The 21252-nt window shown below is 40.0% G+C and overlaps 2 protein-coding genes across 2 annotated transcripts; one reads left to right on the top strand and one right to left on the bottom strand.

Moving 5' to 3' along the window:
- Positions 1-163: 163 nt before the first annotated feature.
- LOC119735578 lies at positions 164-8162 on the bottom strand. Its single transcript, XM_038209339.1, has 8 exons — positions 8092-8162; positions 6186-6312; positions 5217-5382; positions 3969-4189; positions 3546-3656; positions 2602-2731; positions 1876-1984; positions 164-1058 (listed from the first exon to the last, which is right to left on the bottom strand). The coding sequence occupies exons 2-8, from the start codon at positions 6299-6301 to the stop codon at positions 919-921; spliced, it is 993 nt and encodes a 330-aa protein (XP_038065267.1). The 5' UTR covers positions 6302-6312; positions 8092-8162; the 3' UTR covers positions 164-918.
- Positions 8163-8266: 104 nt separating this feature from the next.
- Positions 8267-20562, top strand: LOC119735577 (T-complex protein 11-like protein 1). Its single transcript, XM_038209338.1, has 10 exons — positions 8267-8407; positions 11585-11822; positions 12844-12976; positions 13152-13272; positions 13948-14168; positions 14736-14872; positions 15837-16024; positions 17464-17639; positions 18319-18485; positions 19105-20562. The coding sequence occupies exons 2-10, from the start codon at positions 11648-11650 to the stop codon at positions 19308-19310; spliced, it is 1524 nt and encodes a 507-aa protein (XP_038065266.1). The 5' UTR covers positions 8267-8407; positions 11585-11647; the 3' UTR covers positions 19311-20562.
- Positions 20563-21252: the final 690 nt, after the last annotated feature.

Raw genomic sequence — 21252 nt, forward strand, 5'->3', positions numbered from 1 at the left:
ACTTTTTTTCTTGGTTTTCCAGCATCCATGAACGGAAGTTTATAAATAAAAAAAAAAACCCACACATCTATTTGCATTCCATAGATACACGACAATCGACTGTACTGAACTGTGTTGAAAGATGCATACACATCAAATAAAACAACTTTTCAACAAGCTTGCGAAGTATCTGTTATCATATTTATTATAATGCCAAGAAAGTCTGAGAGCAAATTATGTGCAAGACGGGCAGACCTAATTTCTAATTGTGTTGAGTTGCTTATACTATTTGACACAAAAGGCATTAAAGGGTCAATCATGTTAGCTGTAACTGAAATGAAAATAAAGATTTGGTGTCTTTTTTTCAGTTAAACAGTACACATTGGATGACGTGTATACACGCAAAGGTGTTGCGGTATTCGGAACGGATGACGGATAAACACGCAACAAGCGAGACCGGTCGATGTCAAAATAGTCCCGGTGCGAAATGGTTAAAGAAAAGCATTTTATATAATTCGTACTACAATTGGAAATTGTTCCTTGTCGTATGCATAAATTTTTTTTTTTCATGATTGTGGTTCGTAACGGCTGGTTTGGCAGATAGTTGACAATGTTTATACTTAGAAAACCTTGCTTCAATGTCGCTTAATATCCTAGGATAAAACAGTATAAGTTATGTTATGGTTTAAGTTATTCACATCCTTTTTCGGTTGACCGCTTGACTGACTTCCGTGCAGGGACTGAAGAAAGTACTGGGTGGACATCTCACAAAATGTGCACACACTGGTCCGCTGGACCTCCGACGGTACAGACGACAAATTTCCAACTGTGATGTGCCCAAACCAGTGGTGGCTTTCATTGAAACAGAACTGCATTCGAGATCTTGTACCAGTCACGCTGTCCGACTACAAACTGTCCAGATAAATTTCTACAAATGTCCTATTGCAAAAAGTCTGTGACTTCCTCTAGCTCTCGTTGCCTAGCTTGATGATGGGCCCACCTGTCCTCGGCAAGTTTGGGCGTCACGTTCCATTTGTTGTGGTACAGTCTCTTGCCGCACTGCGGACACTTCTTGCCCCCTGGAAAATGTCGGACCAAAAAAAAACCACTTTATAAGTTTTGAAGGTTTGCATGGTGAAGAAAGCACCATGTGACAAATCTCTCTCGTGACTTTGTGAGGTTCTGAAAAGATCCGGGTGAAACTCGACTTTTAGGATAGTATGCTCTGCCTGTCATCAGGGCCCAATTTCACGGCGCTGCTAAGCACATGATTTTATGCTAACAGAGCCTCCGTCTATTTCATGGAGACCTTAAGCATAAGCCCAGCAAAAGGCACGCCTACCTCAGAGGAAAAATTTGCTGAACTTAGTGACGTAACAATAGAAATCTCCATGCACGCGCGACCGTTAGCACGTCCACGACGTGAAATAGTGCTTACGGTTAGCAAATTTTTCTGCTATGCTGAGCACAACTTTTCTGCTAACTGTTCAGCAGCGCCGTGAAATTGGGCCCAGGAGACTGAATGGATTCCAACAGTAACTAACATTCACTTTCAGATTGGTACTTCCAGAGTCGCGCTGAACCAAATTGTTCGGAAATTTCGAATAAAGAACAAGAAAAGATTTGACTTTCAAAATCAATTACGCGTGATTGAAACTTATTTATTGACCACTGCAATTGTTTAGAATGATTCCACAGTCAATCTGCTTTAGTCTTTTTGAAAATGAATGCGTACAATTCACTGAAACCAACATTTATTTCGGTTGACCGGAGTCGGTCCAAAATTATTTGGTTTCGGGCGACTCAAGAATGAAAGTATGAAACAAGTATTAACCTTGCAGTGAGTTTACCAATGTCTTTGATACGTAGGTTTTCGTTGGGAAAAGGAAATTTTACCTGTGAAAGGCGGTGTTTTCATATATTCATCTACGCAGCCATGATGAAACAAATGTCCACAGTACATCCATTCTATATGTCTGCCGTGCATCGGGTTATTCACTACATGCTGAAACCATAACAAAAAGAACTATCAAAGTAGAATCCACGAGACCTGTCTTCCTGAAAGGATTCAGTTGTATGTAACTGTATTTTACAACACAAAACCTTTAGATCAAGGGTTTGTACAAGATTTTTTTAGCGCAAGTTTTTTTAATGCAAAATTATGTAAGCTAAAACTTACATACATTTGTATGAAACACTCTTGAGGATCCTGAAAACAGTATCACAGATTAGTTATTTAGTTTCGTTTGCCAGCAAAATATTGAAATATTAAGTCAATTTGGGGATGTTCTCCATAACTGTCAACAGTTTGAAGTGTGCTTCAAGGTTTTATAATAATGGAACTCTCTCTCCTCTCTAAATGCTTATCTCTTAAGATTTGATTATTCTACATCCTGTTCTTTACGATTACTAAATTTCAAGTAAATAATATTTCAGATAATAATTTTGTTTCGGGATTCTAACCAAACAGTGTATATTTCCTGTGAGACCCTTAATAGCTTTGCTAACTTTCAAATATTTCTATTTAACCAAAACCCTCCAGATCTTTACAAATCCAACAAAAGATTTCAGACAATTTGCACAAAAATGCCTAGGTTGTTGGGATCAAGATCCAGTTATTACCTCTGGTTTCTTTGGGTATGCCTTTTCGTGACATAAATGGCAGACCTCTGTCGGGTATCTGCGTACGCACTCGCGGACTAAGAACTCGCAGACTGGTTGGAGGGATGGTTTAGCTTCAAAGGGTGGATCCCTGTCAATGTAATGGAACGAACATGAGCATTCTGATTTGGGGTTGAAATTTAACATGTTGCTAATAGAAAACAGGATTCATAAAATGCCCAAGGCATTGTAGCTCGCAAGCCTGACGAAAACTACACGGAGAGAATTGAAGAGATACATGTACAGATGGGCAGTTCCACAGTGTCGGACGTACGTTTTGGAAAATTAAACTGTGGATAATTATAGTTATAATTACAGAGTGGATTTTAATTCTGATAAAACATAATCAGTTAATTGCTACAATGATTTAAAACAAAATTTATTCATCGAACTTTTTTTGCTGTAGTCAAAATTGGCTCAAAACACCATGGTGTTAAACGTACGCATACAAATTGATCATATGTGAACCAATTAATAAAAAAAAAATTTCAGTTGCACGTAACAGCTGAACTGTCGAACATTGTTAGAAATAAACTATATTTCAGTAAAATACAGATAGTAAGCTATGATACTATACATGTTCCATTTTTCGCAGGTTTTGAACATTTTGAGATGTTGGCATTGAGGTTTATAATTCTGTGAAATTGCCCAGGTGAGAGGAAAGCCCCAGGTAACTATTCTTTATAGGGAAAACCCACAAAGTCAAGTAGGATGTAAAATCACCCCATCCACACGTGGGCCTGTGTGGGATTACAAACCCAGGCCACAGGTGAAAGGCGAGGAAAGTCCCACTGAGCCAACAAGACTGAACAGGAGAACTATGTACGGCTTCACACATTAAATGCTGAATATCTTTTCTGATTATTCAAACAACAAAGGAATGTACAAGATTTCAAACAACTCACTTGGGCTTCTTTTTGAGTGGTGGTGTGACACACTGCCTGGCAATCTCCACGGCTTGCGAGGCGAACATTTTGGAAAATATTTCCGGGAAATTGTGATCCACCTCTCCGATTCTGCAGGGGACCAGAACAAAAAAGTGAGCTCACTGTTAAGACAGAAAAGGGTGCTTTTGTGTGTTCCTCTCCTAAAAAGACTGACAAATGGCACACTTTTGGCAGCAACATAGTGAACCTTTAATCACTAAGTAGCCATGCTCACTGCACTGGGTTGATTTTGAAGAAATGCAAAAAAGTTGCCTCCACTATCTGTGTCTATGAAATGCCATCACAAAATTACCAGAGGATGATTTTTTAAAAACTTTTAAACATAAAGCGTGAAACATTACTTCAGTTTACATCCAGCAAAATTTTTCTCCTCCTACTTACTGGACTTGTTCCTCAGGATAATTGTCCGGTACAGTCAACTTGATTTTCCAGAAGTAGTCAAACTTTCGTATCGTGTGGATAATGACGCCGGCTTTTTGTTTCGTCTTGAATGTGTCTTGATCCTCCACCAGTTCTTTCTTGATGTACGCAAGCTCCTCGCTGCATGGCGTGAAGGGGTTGTCGTCTATAAACTGGCGGATGAATTTCAACATGGGCATCACCTACAAAATGAAACAGTTTGAATCTGATACGTGGGAAATGGGAATCAAAGAGTTGCTATTTCAAGAAATGTAGTTCGGGTAAAATAAAACCATCACTTAAAGGGAATGTACATCCTTGGCTTTTGCTGTAATTTTCAGAAATGAACTATTTGAGGGGTTAGTATAATAGATCAAATATTGTTACACTGACATGTTTGAAGTTTTGTGTTCGAAAATGCTGGAAAAACCAAGAAAAACAAAAATGTTCAAGTAGTCTGGTTCCCTGACTCCACTAAAGATAAAATGGATCCATTTATAGATGCCGGAAAATTGTAAGGTAAAGGTTTAGCTGACCTGCACCGGTTCATGAACATGTAACCAATAAGCAAACAAAATTTGGACTGAAGAAATGGTAAATTTTGAGCAGTAGTTGCTAAATAGTTAGGTTTTTCCAACGGTGGTCGGCCGACCACTGTTGGAAATGTATACAAAAATACCATTTTCTTGAAAATGACTTCACACCAGGTGCCATAATTTTACAGGATGCTTTGCTTTAGACTGTCATTTACCAACGTCCTAGCAAGGTATTTCGTAAAAACTTCGTAGTTTTATTTTCGATGTTTGCAAATGTTGTATATTCCCTTTAAAGAGTGCGAGTTTTCTCTCCGCCAAACAAGTATTTGTAAAAGTAATAACCCCTTGATTGAAAAGATCAAGCCTGAAAAAAAAAAGGCCAAAAGAACACAGACCGTATACTGCAACTGTACCTTGACCCTAACTCTCTAGGGTGATTTACTAGGAACCTTCCCAACTCGGGCAAGTTCCAACACCATATGGTAAACTCTACAAAAAAAACTGTTGGACTCTGATTATTGGTGGTATGCCTAACCCCATGTAAAGCATAATCAGTTTACTAGTGTAGCACTCATCCTAACAGATTCAAGACAAACCCTAGTGTTGGAGTTTAACGTGATGGGGATTGTTAGGGTTAAAATGCTGCAAAACATATACATGTACATGTACATTGTTAATATGGTAACATACTAACCTGCTGTTTGCCAAGTAGCTTCTTAGCCTCATTGTCGCATATCCTGACTAACCCCTCCCGTAGCTTCTCAGGAATTGTCTTGCTCTTGATCTCAATCACAATAGGTGTGTCTGGGTAACCATCATAGAACTGGAGGCACGCATCCAACTGCTTGAACTTGGTTCTCCTACAGAAAAATAATCCCCCCAAAAATTGGCCTTAAGTACAGCTCTCTCATAACAATCAGGTTAAATCTATAAAAAAAAAAAAACTTCAGTGATCAAGCCAGAAAGAAGACATGTATTTTTGGTTCACTTATATTTACGTTAAGACAAAAAAGGGAAAAATAATACTTCATTTTTATTGTGCAAATTCCATAGCAAATATATTCAAATAGAAACAAGACCATACTGATCCACAGAGGACAGGTAAATATGAAGTTTGAAAGTTAAGTTACTAGAAAAAGTTTTGAAACTGTCTGTGAAGACAAATATAAGGCAATAGAGCATCGAAAGAGAGGTCCTTAGTTCTCTTTTCTTGTGAGAAGTAAAAAGCAAAGGTTCTTAATGTCTTATTATGACTGACAGCACTAACAGCCTCGCTTTGGCAACCAATCTCTGAGTTGTAGTGTAATCCTCATAGTCTTCAAAAGTCAAAGTCAATCACATCAAATCAAGTCGCAAATGAGCGGTGTCAAAGGTGTAGGTGGTCGCTGAAAGTCAAGGATTTTTTTACAATGTACATTGGCTTATCTAGCTCCCAGACCTATGTTCTTGAAACTCAATGGTACTTGAGTCTGGAGTGCTGAATGGTATCACAAAGCAGCCGATGAAAACTGGTGTGCAAATGAATCTGATGTTTTCATCGGATGAAACTCTGCCCCGATATATTCCGTTATCGTTATGCATTGCCGGTCCTTTGTGATCTGGCTTGTGAGTGACTCGTGATTGCCACATTTTGCAGTATCTGACCGTCTTATTGAATTCTTACGTGATTTTGACTCTGACAGATATGGGATGGCAGGCGATGATCTCAGACCCCTCGATCTCATCCAGACATCTCTTCTTGACTCCGGCCAGCTCTTCCGCAATGAACGATGATGCCATTATAGATGGATCTTTCGGCAGAAAATATATACCATGAATAGTAATACATGTATATGAATCAAAATCGTCTTACCCCACCTCATTAAGAATGTATGTTATTTCCAAGCATAATGGCTGTTGAATTGTATTTGTGGGTGTGATCTGTGGATCTGCGCGATCAGGTGATTGTGCTGTGCAAGTGACTGATGACTGTGCGATCAAGTGATGTTTGGATGAATTTTGATGAATCAAAATTGTGAATGCATGGCAAAGTTAAAATAATATTTGACTGAATCTGTACAATCATCAAGACAAGCAGGACAAGAGGATCAATTCACAATAGCAATGAAACCCAATCTTTATTAAGAAGATACAGGATTAGCCACATGTTAGCTGAGGGCGTCTTCATTTTCTTTTGTCGCCGCGCTGTCATCGCATTCTAGTTTTCTACCTCCAAATTTCCCTCAAAAAAATCAAAACCCTGCCTTCTATCTGTGACATACCTGTTTCTTGAGAACGTCGCCAACTTGGTCGGTCTAATAATTTTAAAGTAGATTTCGTTCCCCTATCCTAAGAGGAACCGGGCCCTACACTACACGATCGCTATGTCATGCATGTGTTGTGCCCATTCTTGAAAATCACGCATTCTCGAGAATGGGCATGCACATTCTTGAGAATGTGCAACTGGATCCTTGCTCAATCTTGGCAAAAAATAACTCTTCCAGATTGAGCGCACATTCTCGAGAATGCGCGACAAGATAACGGTCTTGTCGATGCCGAGCACCGGCTGCGCTTGGCAAGTCTAGCTGAATCCTCGTTCACTGATTCTCAATAATTATACTGTTGCAACGCAAGGCGCTGAAAAGTAGAGTGGATATGATAAGTAAAGGCGTATTAATATGGGGGGGGGGGGGGGGCCGGGAAAATATAAGAGACATAATAATACTAGTGCAAAGAATTCTGATTTTTGGGATAATAAAAGCGGGGGGGGGGGGGGGGGGGGGACGTAAGAATGAAGAATGTGAAGAATGAGAATGAATACTGCGACATCCCATAGTGCTAATGCTATTTCCCATTTAAATTGCCACCAATTTATTGTTCACATCCCACCATAACGTCGCAGAGCTGGATTCTATCTAGTCAAAAGAGCAATTTTGGCAGCTTCTGGACATCGTTTTTTTTTCGTGGCACGCATATGATACATGCAGGGACTTGTCTTGTAACTTGTCTAGCCTAAACAAAGCACTTCCCAGACTAGTTCCCAGTCCTCCGTTATTACAAAACTTCCCATAGTGGGCAGAAAAAAAGCAATAATAACAGGTTTAATTTGATTCAAATTATCGTAGTTATACGAGTACAGAAGCATAGCACATTTTCTTTCCTCTTTATATGAATTGTTTCCCTTTTAACCGCTATACAATTCATTTAACATAATTATGTCGTGCAATGTTTGTTAAGATTGGGCAAAATTCATAAATTGTGCACGTGATATTCCCACCCAATCTTAAGAATGAGCACTCATTCTTAAGAACGCGTGCTCGTTCTTAAGAATGGGCGCTCATTCTTTAGAATGCGCGCCCATTCTCGAGAATGTGCATGCCCATTCTCGAGAATGCGTGATTTTCAAGAATGGGCACAACACATGCATCGTCGTTTGTCATTTGTAAACAAATAAATAAACCTCCCAAATGCCACCCATGGACCCAATCTATAAGACGGACTAACACTTGTTAAACTATTACTAGTTTTACTTCATTTAATATTTTAACTACAGTATTAATTATTTCCAAATTTATTCATGTATTTCTTACTTCCAAGTCACCTGGAGGAAGGAAAACAACCAAAGCTAGCACTAGCACTAGCAGAACTTAGAAGTTTCCGATTTTTGTGCAATAGCTAGGTACCCTCCGCTAACTTAATAATCACGACTATTTCGATACGCCTGGGTGTAAGACCCTTGCAAAACGAGCACATTCAGGAATTCAACAGCGCCCTCTCGTGATTTCTACCGATTACTTCCAGCTGGATGCCGAGCACAAAAACAGCAGATTGTCGAAGATTTAGTCCACTGAATGTTTCAGAGTTGCTAATGCAGTTAGATATTTGCACACGAATCTAAAGGGGCTGGTGAGTACTGCCATAGATTTCCTGCTACAGATAGTGTTGTTGAGGGGTCCGTTTTGTTGCAGACACTTTGGCAGGAAACTGGACTGTGAAACTTCATTGCAATTTGCAGCTGGTTTCTTTGTTTACATTGTATGGATGTGCGGGTTGGAACGTTGGGGATGTCGAGCGCAAAGTGAGTCCCCCGCGCAAGTTTAAACTTGCGAACACGCAAGTTTAAACTTGCGCGCGCATTCATTTCCTTGCTACAAATTGCACACGCAAGTTTAAACTTGCGCACTGCATAGATTTTCCCGGCCACAAAAACAATTCTTCATCAATGAAAATCCCGCCCGCAAAAGAAGGTTGCGATCACCTTTGCGCAAGTTTAAACTTGCGCATGCAAATTAAAATGGCGCGGTGTAATTTGCGTGCTTCAGGAGTCCCTCGCGCAAGTTTAAACTTGCGTGGGGGACTCAAATTGCGCTCGACAGGGATATGGGATGGGGCCCTTGTGGCCGGGGGGGGGGGGGGGGGGGTATGCAGTGTGTCTTAACTCCTCTTTCTTCATCACGTAACCTTCATCAGCTCCAATAATGGCCAATCATTGCAGAAATATAACAAAAAAATTTCACAATAAAAAAAAAAATAATGGTTTTGGAACTGGAAGTGTATATTTAATGGGCTAAATTTAGCCAGCTTTCTTTCAGTAAGCGATATAAAGTCAGCTAGATCGTACAGCGCCCTCTTTGACGTGTTGTGAGTAGGCCCATTGACGTGATTGACCTGTCATGCCTGTTTGTGAAAGCCCAGTCGCCAAGTGGAGGGGCGCATGCCGTGTATGAAGGGCGTCAATCGCTTCTCAAAGGGGGGGGGGGGGGGGGGGGGGGACATACCTTGATGAGCACTAATGCAAGCGCAAAGCCCTAACGGTGTGTGGGGTCCGGGGCCCGCTTAAGAGTCCCGGAAAATTGCTGGATTCTAGACGCTGTGTGCTGCGATCTGAGGCCATTTCTGACCACTTTCCCCTGATTATTTTGAGCAGAAGTTGGTTTCACAAACCAATTTTTGTGAGCAAAAGATCATTTTTTAAAGATAGTGGATATTTTGCCGGAGGTAATGACTGTAAACTAACGATTACTAAAGGTTTGCCGGCGGCAATCCATATCAACAGAGGGCGCTGTACTCTTTAAAATAGGGCTGAATTATAAGATGTATTAAATTCCCACCAAAACTTGTGTAGCACGTTTGGTGTAATGGTTAAGCAAAGGCTCTGGTAAGCGGGATGACTCGCGTTCGATTCCGACCGCACCACATTTTTAAGTTTTTTTTTCTCATCCCCAAATAAATAAGAATATTCTTCTTTTATTATTTTAACATGTCTCAAACATTTTATTGCAGAGTATTACATTTTCTTTTTCAGATTTGTGGCTCTGGAGGATTTTTTTAAAAGGGAAATAAAGTCCGAAATTATAAAATGGTCTGAATCCCATCTTGTGAATACGAGGTAACAACGATAATTTTGGCATGGAGCCAGACTAAAACTTGTCACCGGAAAATGTTATAAGTACAAAAAAACAGTAACTGCGCATGTTCAGTGCATATCCGGCAAACTAACGTTTACTAAAGGTTTGCCGTCTCCGGCAAAATATACACTGCCTTTTTTAAACATTATATTCGAGTTTTGTGTCATTGAATCAGCTATTATGAGCTGTAGAATTATTACATTGGCTACAATTTTTATTCAGGGACGAAAAAAGTGGGGGGGGGGGACAAACAGTATAATATCCCCCACTTTACAAAGTGGGGGGGGGGGGGGGACCCCCCTTCCATGATGCAGGGGGGGGGGGAACCCATCCCCCACCTATTGACTCCCATGTAGGAAACACTTAGAACATTTTCTTGACTCTCCATAGACTTTGTACACAACTGCTGAAGTGGCGTCAAGTTGCTCAACTTGAGCAACACTCTTAAATTTGCATTGTTTGTTTCATAAATCTGTTTTATGTATGTATTCTTATGTACTGTGTTTTAGTGTTGCAACTGAGGTCTTTGACAACTGATGGGGCTAGTTTGATAAAAATAAATAAATAAATAAATAAAAACATACTCCTGCAATGAAAAGCATAAACCAGAAGTCAATTGTAGAATAATAGTTAAGATAACAGTACAATTGATAAATTGTAATTTATGACTTGTCCTGGAACCAGCATCTATTCCACTGGTTCACTCCATGTATCTGCTGGTACTCCTACCATACTGCTTGCAGTTGCACCGGCACTGTACCATAGAGCTTGGAAAAAGTTCTCTATAGATGCATCTAACCTTAATTCAGTCTGGTGAAAAGCCAGCGTGAAGAGTTTTGGTGACAGTTAAATTGCTTTGTGAAGACAGGCAGTCAACCTTGACAAATTTTGTGGATTTCTAACCTTTAAAAATCAGTCTAGCAAACAGGTTTAAATTGAAAAGTTACACTTGAAGAGTTTGGTTGTGCCAACAATGGTCAACTAGGAATATGTAGTATGTAGCACTAAACTCTGTAAGTTTGTGGTCAGTAAGAGCCCATGTTTCATTAATCAAGCAAGCTTGTTTTGTTCTCATTAATAACAAGCAATTCATTTAAAATGCCATTAATAATGTGGATGTTTATCATTTATATCCACATTACTTCCTCCTAGATTTCCTTATTAATTTATTTCTAGAATTAATTGGCAGCTAAGGTCTTAGATTTGGAGCCATTGGAACCCCCCCCCAAAAAAAAAAACCCCAAGAAATACACAAAAATACATATTTTGTGTTATAACTTTTATCTCATTGCTTCCAAGATCCATCAAAGTCCCATGAGTTATTTGTTGTTCAGGATTTTGCAGGATTAAAGCACATTTTACTTGCTCGAAGCCCCTTGAAAATAAATATATAAAGAGTGTGCCAATGTTAGTTTCCTGCACAGCAAGGCTTAGCCAGAGTGGTGTCTGAATGTCTGTTGGATACCTGGTACACAATTCTTGACACCCCAGTTTGCCCAATTTTTAAATGCTGACTTCAATTTTTAAATGCTGATTAGTATTTAACTGCCGACTTTTAAGCTCGGGACACTGCAGCGTGGTAGGTTTTGGAAGATTCATGAGTGTTCCAAGCAAAATTGTCTGGAGAGTTCCCAATGAAAAAATATTCTCTTTAAAATATTATTTTGTGGAACAGAACATTTGGTGTAAAGAAGACCCCTTTTAAGACCCACGTTCAGAGAGGCCAACCTGAGCAGAGATGCCTCTGGAAGACAAAGACAAGGACACCCCAAAATCGACGGGAGACGATTGTGGGGATTCCCCTGGAGCCAGCAATGCCTCGGATCAGGAGCCTGCCCTGGATTCCTCAGGGGAAGGGGAGATCTTCAGGAAGAGACAGCGAGTCAACAGTCCACGGAAGAATGAGCCAATGGGTAAGAAGAGTATCTAAAAACAAAAAAGACCCTACAAAAAACAAATAGCTTGATTCAGGCAAATACTGAAATCTCTGCTTACCAATATATTTAACCGTTAGTCACATCTGTGGCAATATTTAAACGGCTATTAAAAAAAAAATTCATCTCTGTTAAAACTATTTATGTCCCCCATCTTTTGCAACCTGAAGTATGGGCTGTAGGATTGTCCCCCAAGAATTTTATCTTCAGTGTACACACACAAAATGATCATGATCTCTTTCTTTATAAATCAAGATGGATTTGAAAGCGTAGGAATTGTAATCAAAACGAAAAGGGTGAAATCAGAGGAAGAACAGTACTCAAACCACTTCTTTAATTTCAAAATGTAATGTTTAGTCGAAAGTGCTGTAGCTTAACCCTTACTCCCTACTTAGTTTTACTAAGTAAAAGACCATGTCCCTCAAAATCCATCACTCACTCAGCTTAACGTACGTGTCATGCTTCAGGACCGAATCTGTTGAAATGCAACACTGGCGCTGGTGGATTTTGATGGACTTGGTGCATATGACTTATCTGCCCAAATTTCCCAAAATGGGGAATGGATTTGGATGGAGTTGGTAACGTTATGGTTAAAGTAAAAATCAAACATTTACTTTGTGAACATCCACATTTCTTTCAAAAACATAGCTAAAGCTATAAAAGCACATATTAAAATTTTAGAGAACAGATCAAATGAAATTGATGTCTTTATGATGATGCCTGCAGTATAGGAACAGATAGCTTGGTAGTTGGAGCTCAGTATATCTGGAGGTCAAAAGTTGGGATCCTATCTTGCTACATTGCATGAGTTTTAAAGGGTTTTTAATTTTTTTTGTAAAATGTTTAACAATTGTCTGGAGCTGGTCTTGAACCTGTTACTTCCAGAACACTGTAACAGCAATCTACCAATGAGGCTATCCAGTCCTGTATTGACAGTCTCCTATATTGTACAGTTTCTCTGTCCATGAAATGTTTGGAATGTTTATTTAATTTGTACTAGCCTCTCCCCACAAGCACGCTACATTTGAAGAGTTGCTTAAAACTGCTGGGCTGGTATCTAACATGGCGCTGGCTCATGAAATTGTGGTGGACGGAAACTTTAGGCTCAAGCCTCAGGATCTACCAGACAACTCGTAAGTTCAGTCTTACAGTTTCAATTTTCATTTGGAGTAAAAAAAACCCATTTTTTGCTGTGTATACTCTTGCCGAATTTATTATTGCACAACCATTTCTTCAGAACACCCCCCCCCCCACGCCAAGAAAAACCCAACTTATATTGTTTCATCGTTGTGTGTTGTTATTTTGCAGTATTGAAAAACAGGTCCGTGACATCATGCACAAAGCATTCTGGGATAGCTTGAAGGAGCAGCTTGAGGGTGACCCACCGTCCTACGACCATGCCATTATATTGTTGGGGGAGGTCAAAGAGGTATGAACTGTTCCATTTCGCAGGAGAAAGGGTTTTTGTAGTATACGTGTACCCAGTGGCACATTTTGTCACAGACTTTCAAGGAGATTTGAGTCCCATGCAAAGTGAAATTTACTAGGTTGTACTTCCGCAATCCCGAAAAATTCTCCGAGGATCCAGAAGTGTGAACACTAACCCTCCTCAATCCTCTTAAAATCCTCCATGAGGATTTTGGAGGATTGAGGAGGAATGGTGTTGAAGCACATGAGGATTTTGGAGGATTGAGGATGAATGGTGTTCTTTGGGAGGATTGAGGATGAATGCATTTTTAGAGGCAGGACTGTTGGATAATTTTGAATGTTTGAGACGCTGGGTATCCTTCATTTGAACATAAGTGCAAAATTTGGGAGTTTTTTGGAGGATTGAGGATGGTTCCTCGCAAAAAGGGCCTAGTGAGTTAGGGTTGGGTATCTGAATATGAGCCCAAGAGATTTCTCTCCAATTTCTTGTCTTGTTACTGCTGCCTCAGCAGTGGCACATCTCGTCGTACCTGAAATTTCCAGGAACATTAAAGTAGCCTTAAACTTTCCTCAATCCTGCAGAATCCTCCAAAGCATCCCGGTGGATTTTTAAAAGGATCTGAGGGAATAAAGGATTAACAAGTCAGAATCTGATGTGATTTTTTTCTCTTGCCAGTTCCTGGGCTCCTTGCTCCTGCCTCAGCAGGAACGTCTCCGCACCCAGATAGACGAGGTCATCGACCTGCCCCTGATCCAGCAGCAGGCCGAGCACGACGCCTTAGATGTCTATCACTATGGCAACTTCATCATCAGTACCATGGCGATGCTGTGTGCTCCAGTCCGGGACGAGGAGATTGCCAAGCTGAAGGATCTGGTAGATGTTGTGCAGCTCTTTAGGTAAACTTTGTCTATTCTCACACATGCTTTCAACCATAATTATTGAATGTTTTATCTCGTGGTGTAGTAAATGATTTAAAATCATTACAAATTTATTTTAAAATAAATCAAATGACAAGGATCTATATGTCAGTTTTATAAAACAAATATTGAGTGGCTTTAAATTATGAAATGGGAGGAGTATTATCGCTCGGTAAAATCTAGACTTTTCCAGTTCACTCGGCTTCGCCTCGTGAAATGGAAAAGTCCAGATTTTACCTTGCGATGATATTCCTCCCATTCCACTCTGAGCCACTAAATATTTGTATACCAGGAACTTTCCTGAATTCTCTATTATTCCACCACTGTGCAAGAACCTAGTGGCATGTTCTTTCAACTTCTTTATTCTCAAAGCACTTGAAGCCCATTCAAGTCCCATGTAATTTTTAACCAGGCTTACCCTGCTAAATCTTCCCAAACCTTCTTGAGGAGTTTCAAGGATCTGGCAGGTTTACAAACTATTTTTGAGTTAACTGAGCTCACAACGGCATGTAATATCAGCATCTGTATTTCGTTTTTAATTTCCAGAGAGATCTTTCGCATCCTGGAGTTGATGAAACTGGACATGGCTAACTACACACTGCAGAGCCTACGACCCCACCTCAAGCAGCAGTCAGTGGACTATGAGAGGGGCAAGTTCCAGGAATTTCTCAAGACACAACAAGGTACGTCTTGGAAGGATGAAGCAGTACAAATCCGCATTAACCCTTACTCTCTGAGGGTAGTTTACTGCATGTCAGTTGGTTATGCCAATGCCCTCCAGCTGCAGTTTATTGGCAGATAGTTTGTCTTAACAGTGAAGGCTCCAATTGGCAGGAGTTGGAGGCCCTGGAGGGTGCCTGATACTGACCAGCTGGGGGCACTCACTTTGTTATCAGAGGACTCTCATTGTTCTCTGTGGCATGTATTGGAGTGCCTGTCCAGTTACCCTTGAAATGACATGGCAGATATTGGAGGGCCATGCAAAAAACATAGGAGATTTTCTTGAGGCACATATTGGCATGCGTTGGAGGGTCTAGTAGGGTAAGGGTTAATAAGCATCAACATAAAATTTCTCATTTTCAACACAGGAGAGGGGTAATTACACAGACTGAGGGAGTCTCATAGAAGTTTTGAAGAATTTGACTATATCTCATTATGGCTCAATGAATTAACTGTGGAGCTGACAGGGATTTCTCCAGAATCTTCAGGATACAGTTAGCAGAAGTTTATTTGCCATTTTTTTCCCCAACATATTCTCTGTTTCTAATTGAGATAATTCGCCTGACAGCAGCATTTATTGCAACATTTTTGCAGTTTCTGGTTACCATGAATCCATTAATATGGACTGACTGTTTCCTATTATTGGTGCACTTAACAAACAAAATGCAATACAACATACATTTCTGCAAAACTCTTACACAAAACCTTGTAATGATGTAGTAGCCTTTTAATAAAACAGCAAAGATTCGTTTTTACAAGATTTTAGGGATAAGGCTTTTATTTGGCCATATCTGATAAACACAACATAACAATTCTTTACAGACTTGTGAATCCCTGACCATTACGTCATATGGAGTACATGTTACGTATGAGTGATGCACCTTGGGTTGATTTCATCAAGCGTTTTGACTTTTGACTCAACCTCAGATGGATTGGAGCTGACAAGAAAGTGGTTGGAAGAGGCGGCGGATGACCTGAGGTCACGTGAGCCCCAGCAGCCAATGGAGGGCGCTACATCCTCCACCTCCTCATCCCCATCACTCACACCAGTCATCATACTGAACCATGGCTACATGAGGCTTCTAGACTGGCAAGATGCACGCTTATTTCCAGAGGTAACTTTTTGTAGTCGTAGTTCATTTAAACGACATTCTTGCCCACGCTTCTGAAATTTTTGGCTGTTTCAGCCCCATACTTGAATTGAAGACTTGAAGTGTCGCACAGTTTCCCAATATTTACAAAAACTAGGTATGAAGGTGGGGGAGGGGGGGGGGGCTGCTGGTTGTTTTTTTTTCTAGGGCTGCTAGAGTCATTAACAGGTATCGGCTGGTGATCCAGAGTCGCACCAAACTAAATCATTCTGAAGATTTGAAGGAAGTACAGTGGAAGTCGCTATACCGAACACCGCTATACCGAACATACGTCTATTCCGAACATCATCCTTGGCTCCTGATTTTTGTGTAGAAAAACCAATCGAACATTGTTGTTGAAAAATATCATCAGAAGAGCGACAAGTGACTATTATTTAATAGAAGGGGAATGCCACCAATTGATGTAGGTAGTAAGCCCAAAACTGTTTAATTATATAATTGAATAGCCGGCACGCGCTCGCAGTCATCTTTCAGTAACTTCCAGAAAGCGCAGGGTTAAGTTATGGAGGGTGCTATTTATCGAAAAGTGAGTACAGGAGCACCGGCAGCTTAAAATCGCTATACCGAACGATTGCTATTACAAACATTTTCTGTGGATCTCGTGATGTTCGTTTTTGCGGCGTTCCACTGTACATAGAAAGTTCAACGTTTGAAACAATCAGGAGAGACAACATCAACGATCGACTGTTGCAGTCGTTAGGAGTGACTCCACGGTCTCGTCAATGAAAAATTAATCAATTAGCCTGTCTGAATCCAAAGTCTATTTTGGCCAACCCGAGGCACTTCCAATGCTATGTGCCTTGGCACAACTACTAGAATGTCAGTTTGAAACAAGTGTGAATTACCTATTTCTTTCACGGAGAGCCCCCTTATATGGTCAATCATGCAGGGCCAGATTATCCAATAGGAACAGTAGTCATCCTGAGTAGGGCCTACGAAAAATTTGGGGCCTACACAAAAATTGAGGGCCTACGAAAATACAAGTGTGTCATAAACCACACACACCCACTTTAAAATCCACGCAGACACAAGAAAAGTTTTAGCGTCTCTCTCCGAGTTTTCGATTTTTGGAAAGCTTCAAACAAGCTGGTATATAGCTGACTCCGAACCTCAATACATGTACGTGTGATACATTGTAATAGCTGTAGTAAACCCAATACATGTATACATTGTACAGGCTTTTAGAGCTACCAGTGAATAGCCTGGCTTGCTTAGTACAGCATAGCATAGCTTAGCTTCAACATGAATTGCGAGGCTTGAGCTCTTACCAGAGCTGTGAAATTGGTGCCGATAACTAGGGCCGAGTAGGTCCTACGGAACACTGGTGCCTAGGGCCTTAGTATGGAACACTTAATCCGGGGCTGCAGTCATGACATCTTTGTGTTTTGGCCTCCTTTGATCAGACAATCGTCATGGACCAGGCCAGACTGCAAGAGATGGCAGACAGGTTGCGGAAGTCGGTGCTGATCGCCACCGTCCTACTGGTGACTTACACCAACGTGGGACCAATCATCACTAGCATACAGGGCTTCCCGAGTAACTTGAAGCACCACATCGATACCATCCTAGAGGGAGTCAAGTAAGTAGAGAGGTGGGACTGGTGCCTGGAACCAGAGTTTTGATTGAGTCAATCACAACTCAGTCACAAGCTGATCACAAGTCAAATCACTAGGCAGTCACAAGTAAGTTCACAAGTAACAGGGGATAAACAAACACAGGTAGAATTTTTTTGGGGTCAAAGTTCATTTTTTCGTTGTCACTTGATTTGATTCTTGTGGTTGACTTTTTCTTGACTTGAATACATCTCTTGTTCATAACTTGACCATTATGCGATTACAGGAATTCGTATTAAGCTTCCTTTGGTTTGATTGGTCACAAACAGTCGAAAATTCAATACTGTTCCCCTGCCATTCCTTTTACACAGGCTAGTCACCAACAGTCAGATCATATTTCTTATAGGCACTGTGACAGACAAATTTCGTCAACGGACAAAAGTAGGTATTTGGTAGGCACAGCTGGCTTATCAATCCCCTACAGTCAAAGCATAGCTATATCAGGTTTCATAACAGTCACAGCCAGTCAATCCTGCTTTATGAAGCCAGGGAGCACCCAAATGTTAAAAACAGTCACTTGATTTATTTTGACTGCTGGGCTGGCCTTTGTTGAAATGGCCAGACAGAGAGGGAGGGTTTTAATGTTGTATTGAGAACCTTGTAACGTAATCAACTTTGTCTTAATTTCTTGGCTTGCTGTTTCAGTGATCACAGCGCCATAATGCCGAACGTTGCTGATCAGGTGTGCACCGATGTCGACAAGTGCCTGAAAGAACGCGGCATAGCTGAGATGGACGCCATGAAGACAGACGCCTTGAAAAGTCAGGTCATCGCAGCCGGCGACAGGGAGCACAGCGTCCACAAATTACTAGGTGAGGCAAAACATCTGGTACACTGAACGTGTATCAATCCATTAGTCCCTGTACTGCTTGTCTCATACCGCTCTGCCTGTAACTCCTTGTACCGCCCAAAACTGTCCAAGAACTGATGTATGGATTCATAGGGATTAAATACAATGTAATACAATGTAGTGCATGTGCCAAAATAGGTTAAATGAAAAGCCAATCATTGAATCTGAGTCTGAACTCCTTAGATCCCTTAAAATCCACCAGGAGATTTTAGATGATTGTTCGGGTTGGGGAAGGTAGAGCACAGCCACTATGACTTTACATGCTGTTTGATGCTCATTGAAATTTAATATAGACAAGAATTGGGGTCAAGCACAGTGGCGGATTGGGGAATTTACCAAACCGTTTGTAAATTTCTGTCAAAATCATCACCATCTTAAGTTTCAGAAAGCGTGATTGGATAGGCTTGCCTGCCACATGTCTCAGTTTCCCAGTCTAGACAGTATAGACAATGTAGGGAATACCAACTGATTCAGTATTTTTCCTGCAGGTGCTAAATTTGATATAAAAAAAGATTCTTGATTGTCTACATCATTCATAATCGACTGACACAGATCATATATGTGTATTTTTGTATGAATAGATTCCAGAGCCCGGTCCTTCATCAAAATGCTCATGAGTGGCCCAATCAACTTTGACCCGTCAACTCGCATCCCCCCGGGACTCACCACCATCCAGCCCCAGCTCCTAGAGGTCGCGGGTCAGTTTGTCAGGGTCATAGGTCACAACCGGACCGTCTACGGACCCTTCTACTCCGAAATTCTGGGCAAGATGCTGAACATCAGATGACAGTGATTCTAATGCTGAATGGACTTGACCAGTATTTGAAGAGTTTACTTCTAAAATGCGATATACGCCATTGTCTTCCCTTTTAGAATCCTGCTTTCCCCTGGCTGCCCAAAAGCAATTTTGAAGGTTTTATATAGTTCAACACAATGTTAAGAATTCAGTAAAGCCACACATGAAGTTTTGAAACAACCTTTTATATTGTTTAAAGTTTTAAAAATATACAAATTTTCCCCTTTTTTTCAAATGGATATGTCGCATTTTGGAAATAAATTCTTCGTTTTTATTAGGCAAAATATTTATTGTTTTTATTAGGAGTTGCCTACAAGATTTAAGGATGCACTTAATTTTTTTGTTAAATTTCAGCATTTACAAGGGAATAGGAATATGTTTACTGTTTTTCATTCAGGATTTTTTTTGGGGGGTACACCCAATAACTGTGGGTCAAATCATTTAAAAAGTATTTCTTACTGGAGAATGTTGGGAGCCGTGCTTTTGCGATATTAAAGATGTAGATAGAAATCAAAGCCTTGAATTGGACGGTTTCAAATGGAAATTTCATATGATGTTAATTTTTAAAGAGGATGCAATTAAAAATACCGATTGAATTGGCTGAAGGGTGGTTTCCCAAAGGAATATCACAAGTCATCACCAGAAGGAAGAGAATGTAGTAATTCATATCCAATTGTACTTGATGAAATCTTGGATTTTACGGATTTCGCAAACCTGGAAATGGCACAGTATTATTCTTGTAGGAGTATAAAACACTATGCAGTATTGAATTACTTTGCTGTGAGGTGTTTTTTTGGTATTGTCACTTACATATTTTGTTTTATAACATAGACTTCAAAAACAGAAGTTGACATTCTTCATTCATAGGAGCTAAACCATACAACAAATGTGTGATAATTGAACTTGAACTTTGTCTATTTGTTGGATGTTAACTCAAAATACATGTTATGATTATTGAGATTGTTGCCGAGGGAATGCCTTTCTTACAATTAATAAAAAATAATTGATTGCCATTTAATTAGTTTATATGTAAAAAAAATTCAGGGTTTGGTTTCCGTTTACAATTTATGTTTGCTGTGCGTCTTTACAAGAATCTGAAAGTATAGAAGGCAACTCTGTATGATAAATTGAGTAGAAGCTCCTGAATGTCATTGAGCTACTAAGGGGCCAATCAAAATTTTCAATGTTTGTAAATTTCGAATTAAAACGTGGAATTTTTTAAAGGTAATATATACAACATTTGCAAACATTTTTAAAAGTAATATACAACATTTGCAGACATAAAAAAACTACCAAATTATCATGAAATACCTTACTTGACTGTAAGTGAATAATAGTCTCAAGCATCCTGTGAGATCATGGCACCTGGTGTGCTGTCATTTTCAAGAAAAGTAGAATTGTTTGTATCAATTTCCAACAATGGTCGGCCGACCATCGTTTTGAAGAAAAAAACTGACTTTTTAAAATACTGCCCCCAATTTACGAAATTCAGTCTACATTTTGTTTGCAATCGGTTCACATCCATAAATGGTACTGCGTGCAAGCCAGCTAGTCTGATTCCCTGACCTGACAATTCCTTGATGTCCAAAAATTGCTCTGTTTCATCTGAAGTATGGTAAGGGAACCAGACTACAAGAACATCATTTTTTTCTTGGTAGTTTTCCATGCATCTAGTATGAGCACAAAACTTTAAACAGGTCAGTGTAACAATATTGACTGTAAAATACTAACCCGAAATCCGCCTTTTCTGAAAAAGCAAATGTTGTTTATTAAATGTTTGCTTTAATAGCAAAAAGAGGTTTCAAAGCAAAATACCGCAGCTGGTGATTTTGCTTGAGGCTAGTTACCAGCCGAGTTTTGCTAAATCACATGAATTTGCAGAACAATATTTCTTGTTAGGCAGCTCAATGATATAAGGCTGAACTCAAGTGCT

Source organism: Patiria miniata, unplaced genomic scaffold (genome assembly GCF_015706575.1).
Source record: "Patiria miniata isolate m_02_andy unplaced genomic scaffold, ASM1570657v1 HiC_scaffold_29, whole genome shotgun sequence".
Lineage (NCBI taxonomy): Eukaryota > Metazoa > Echinodermata > Asteroidea > Valvatida > Asterinidae > Patiria > Patiria miniata.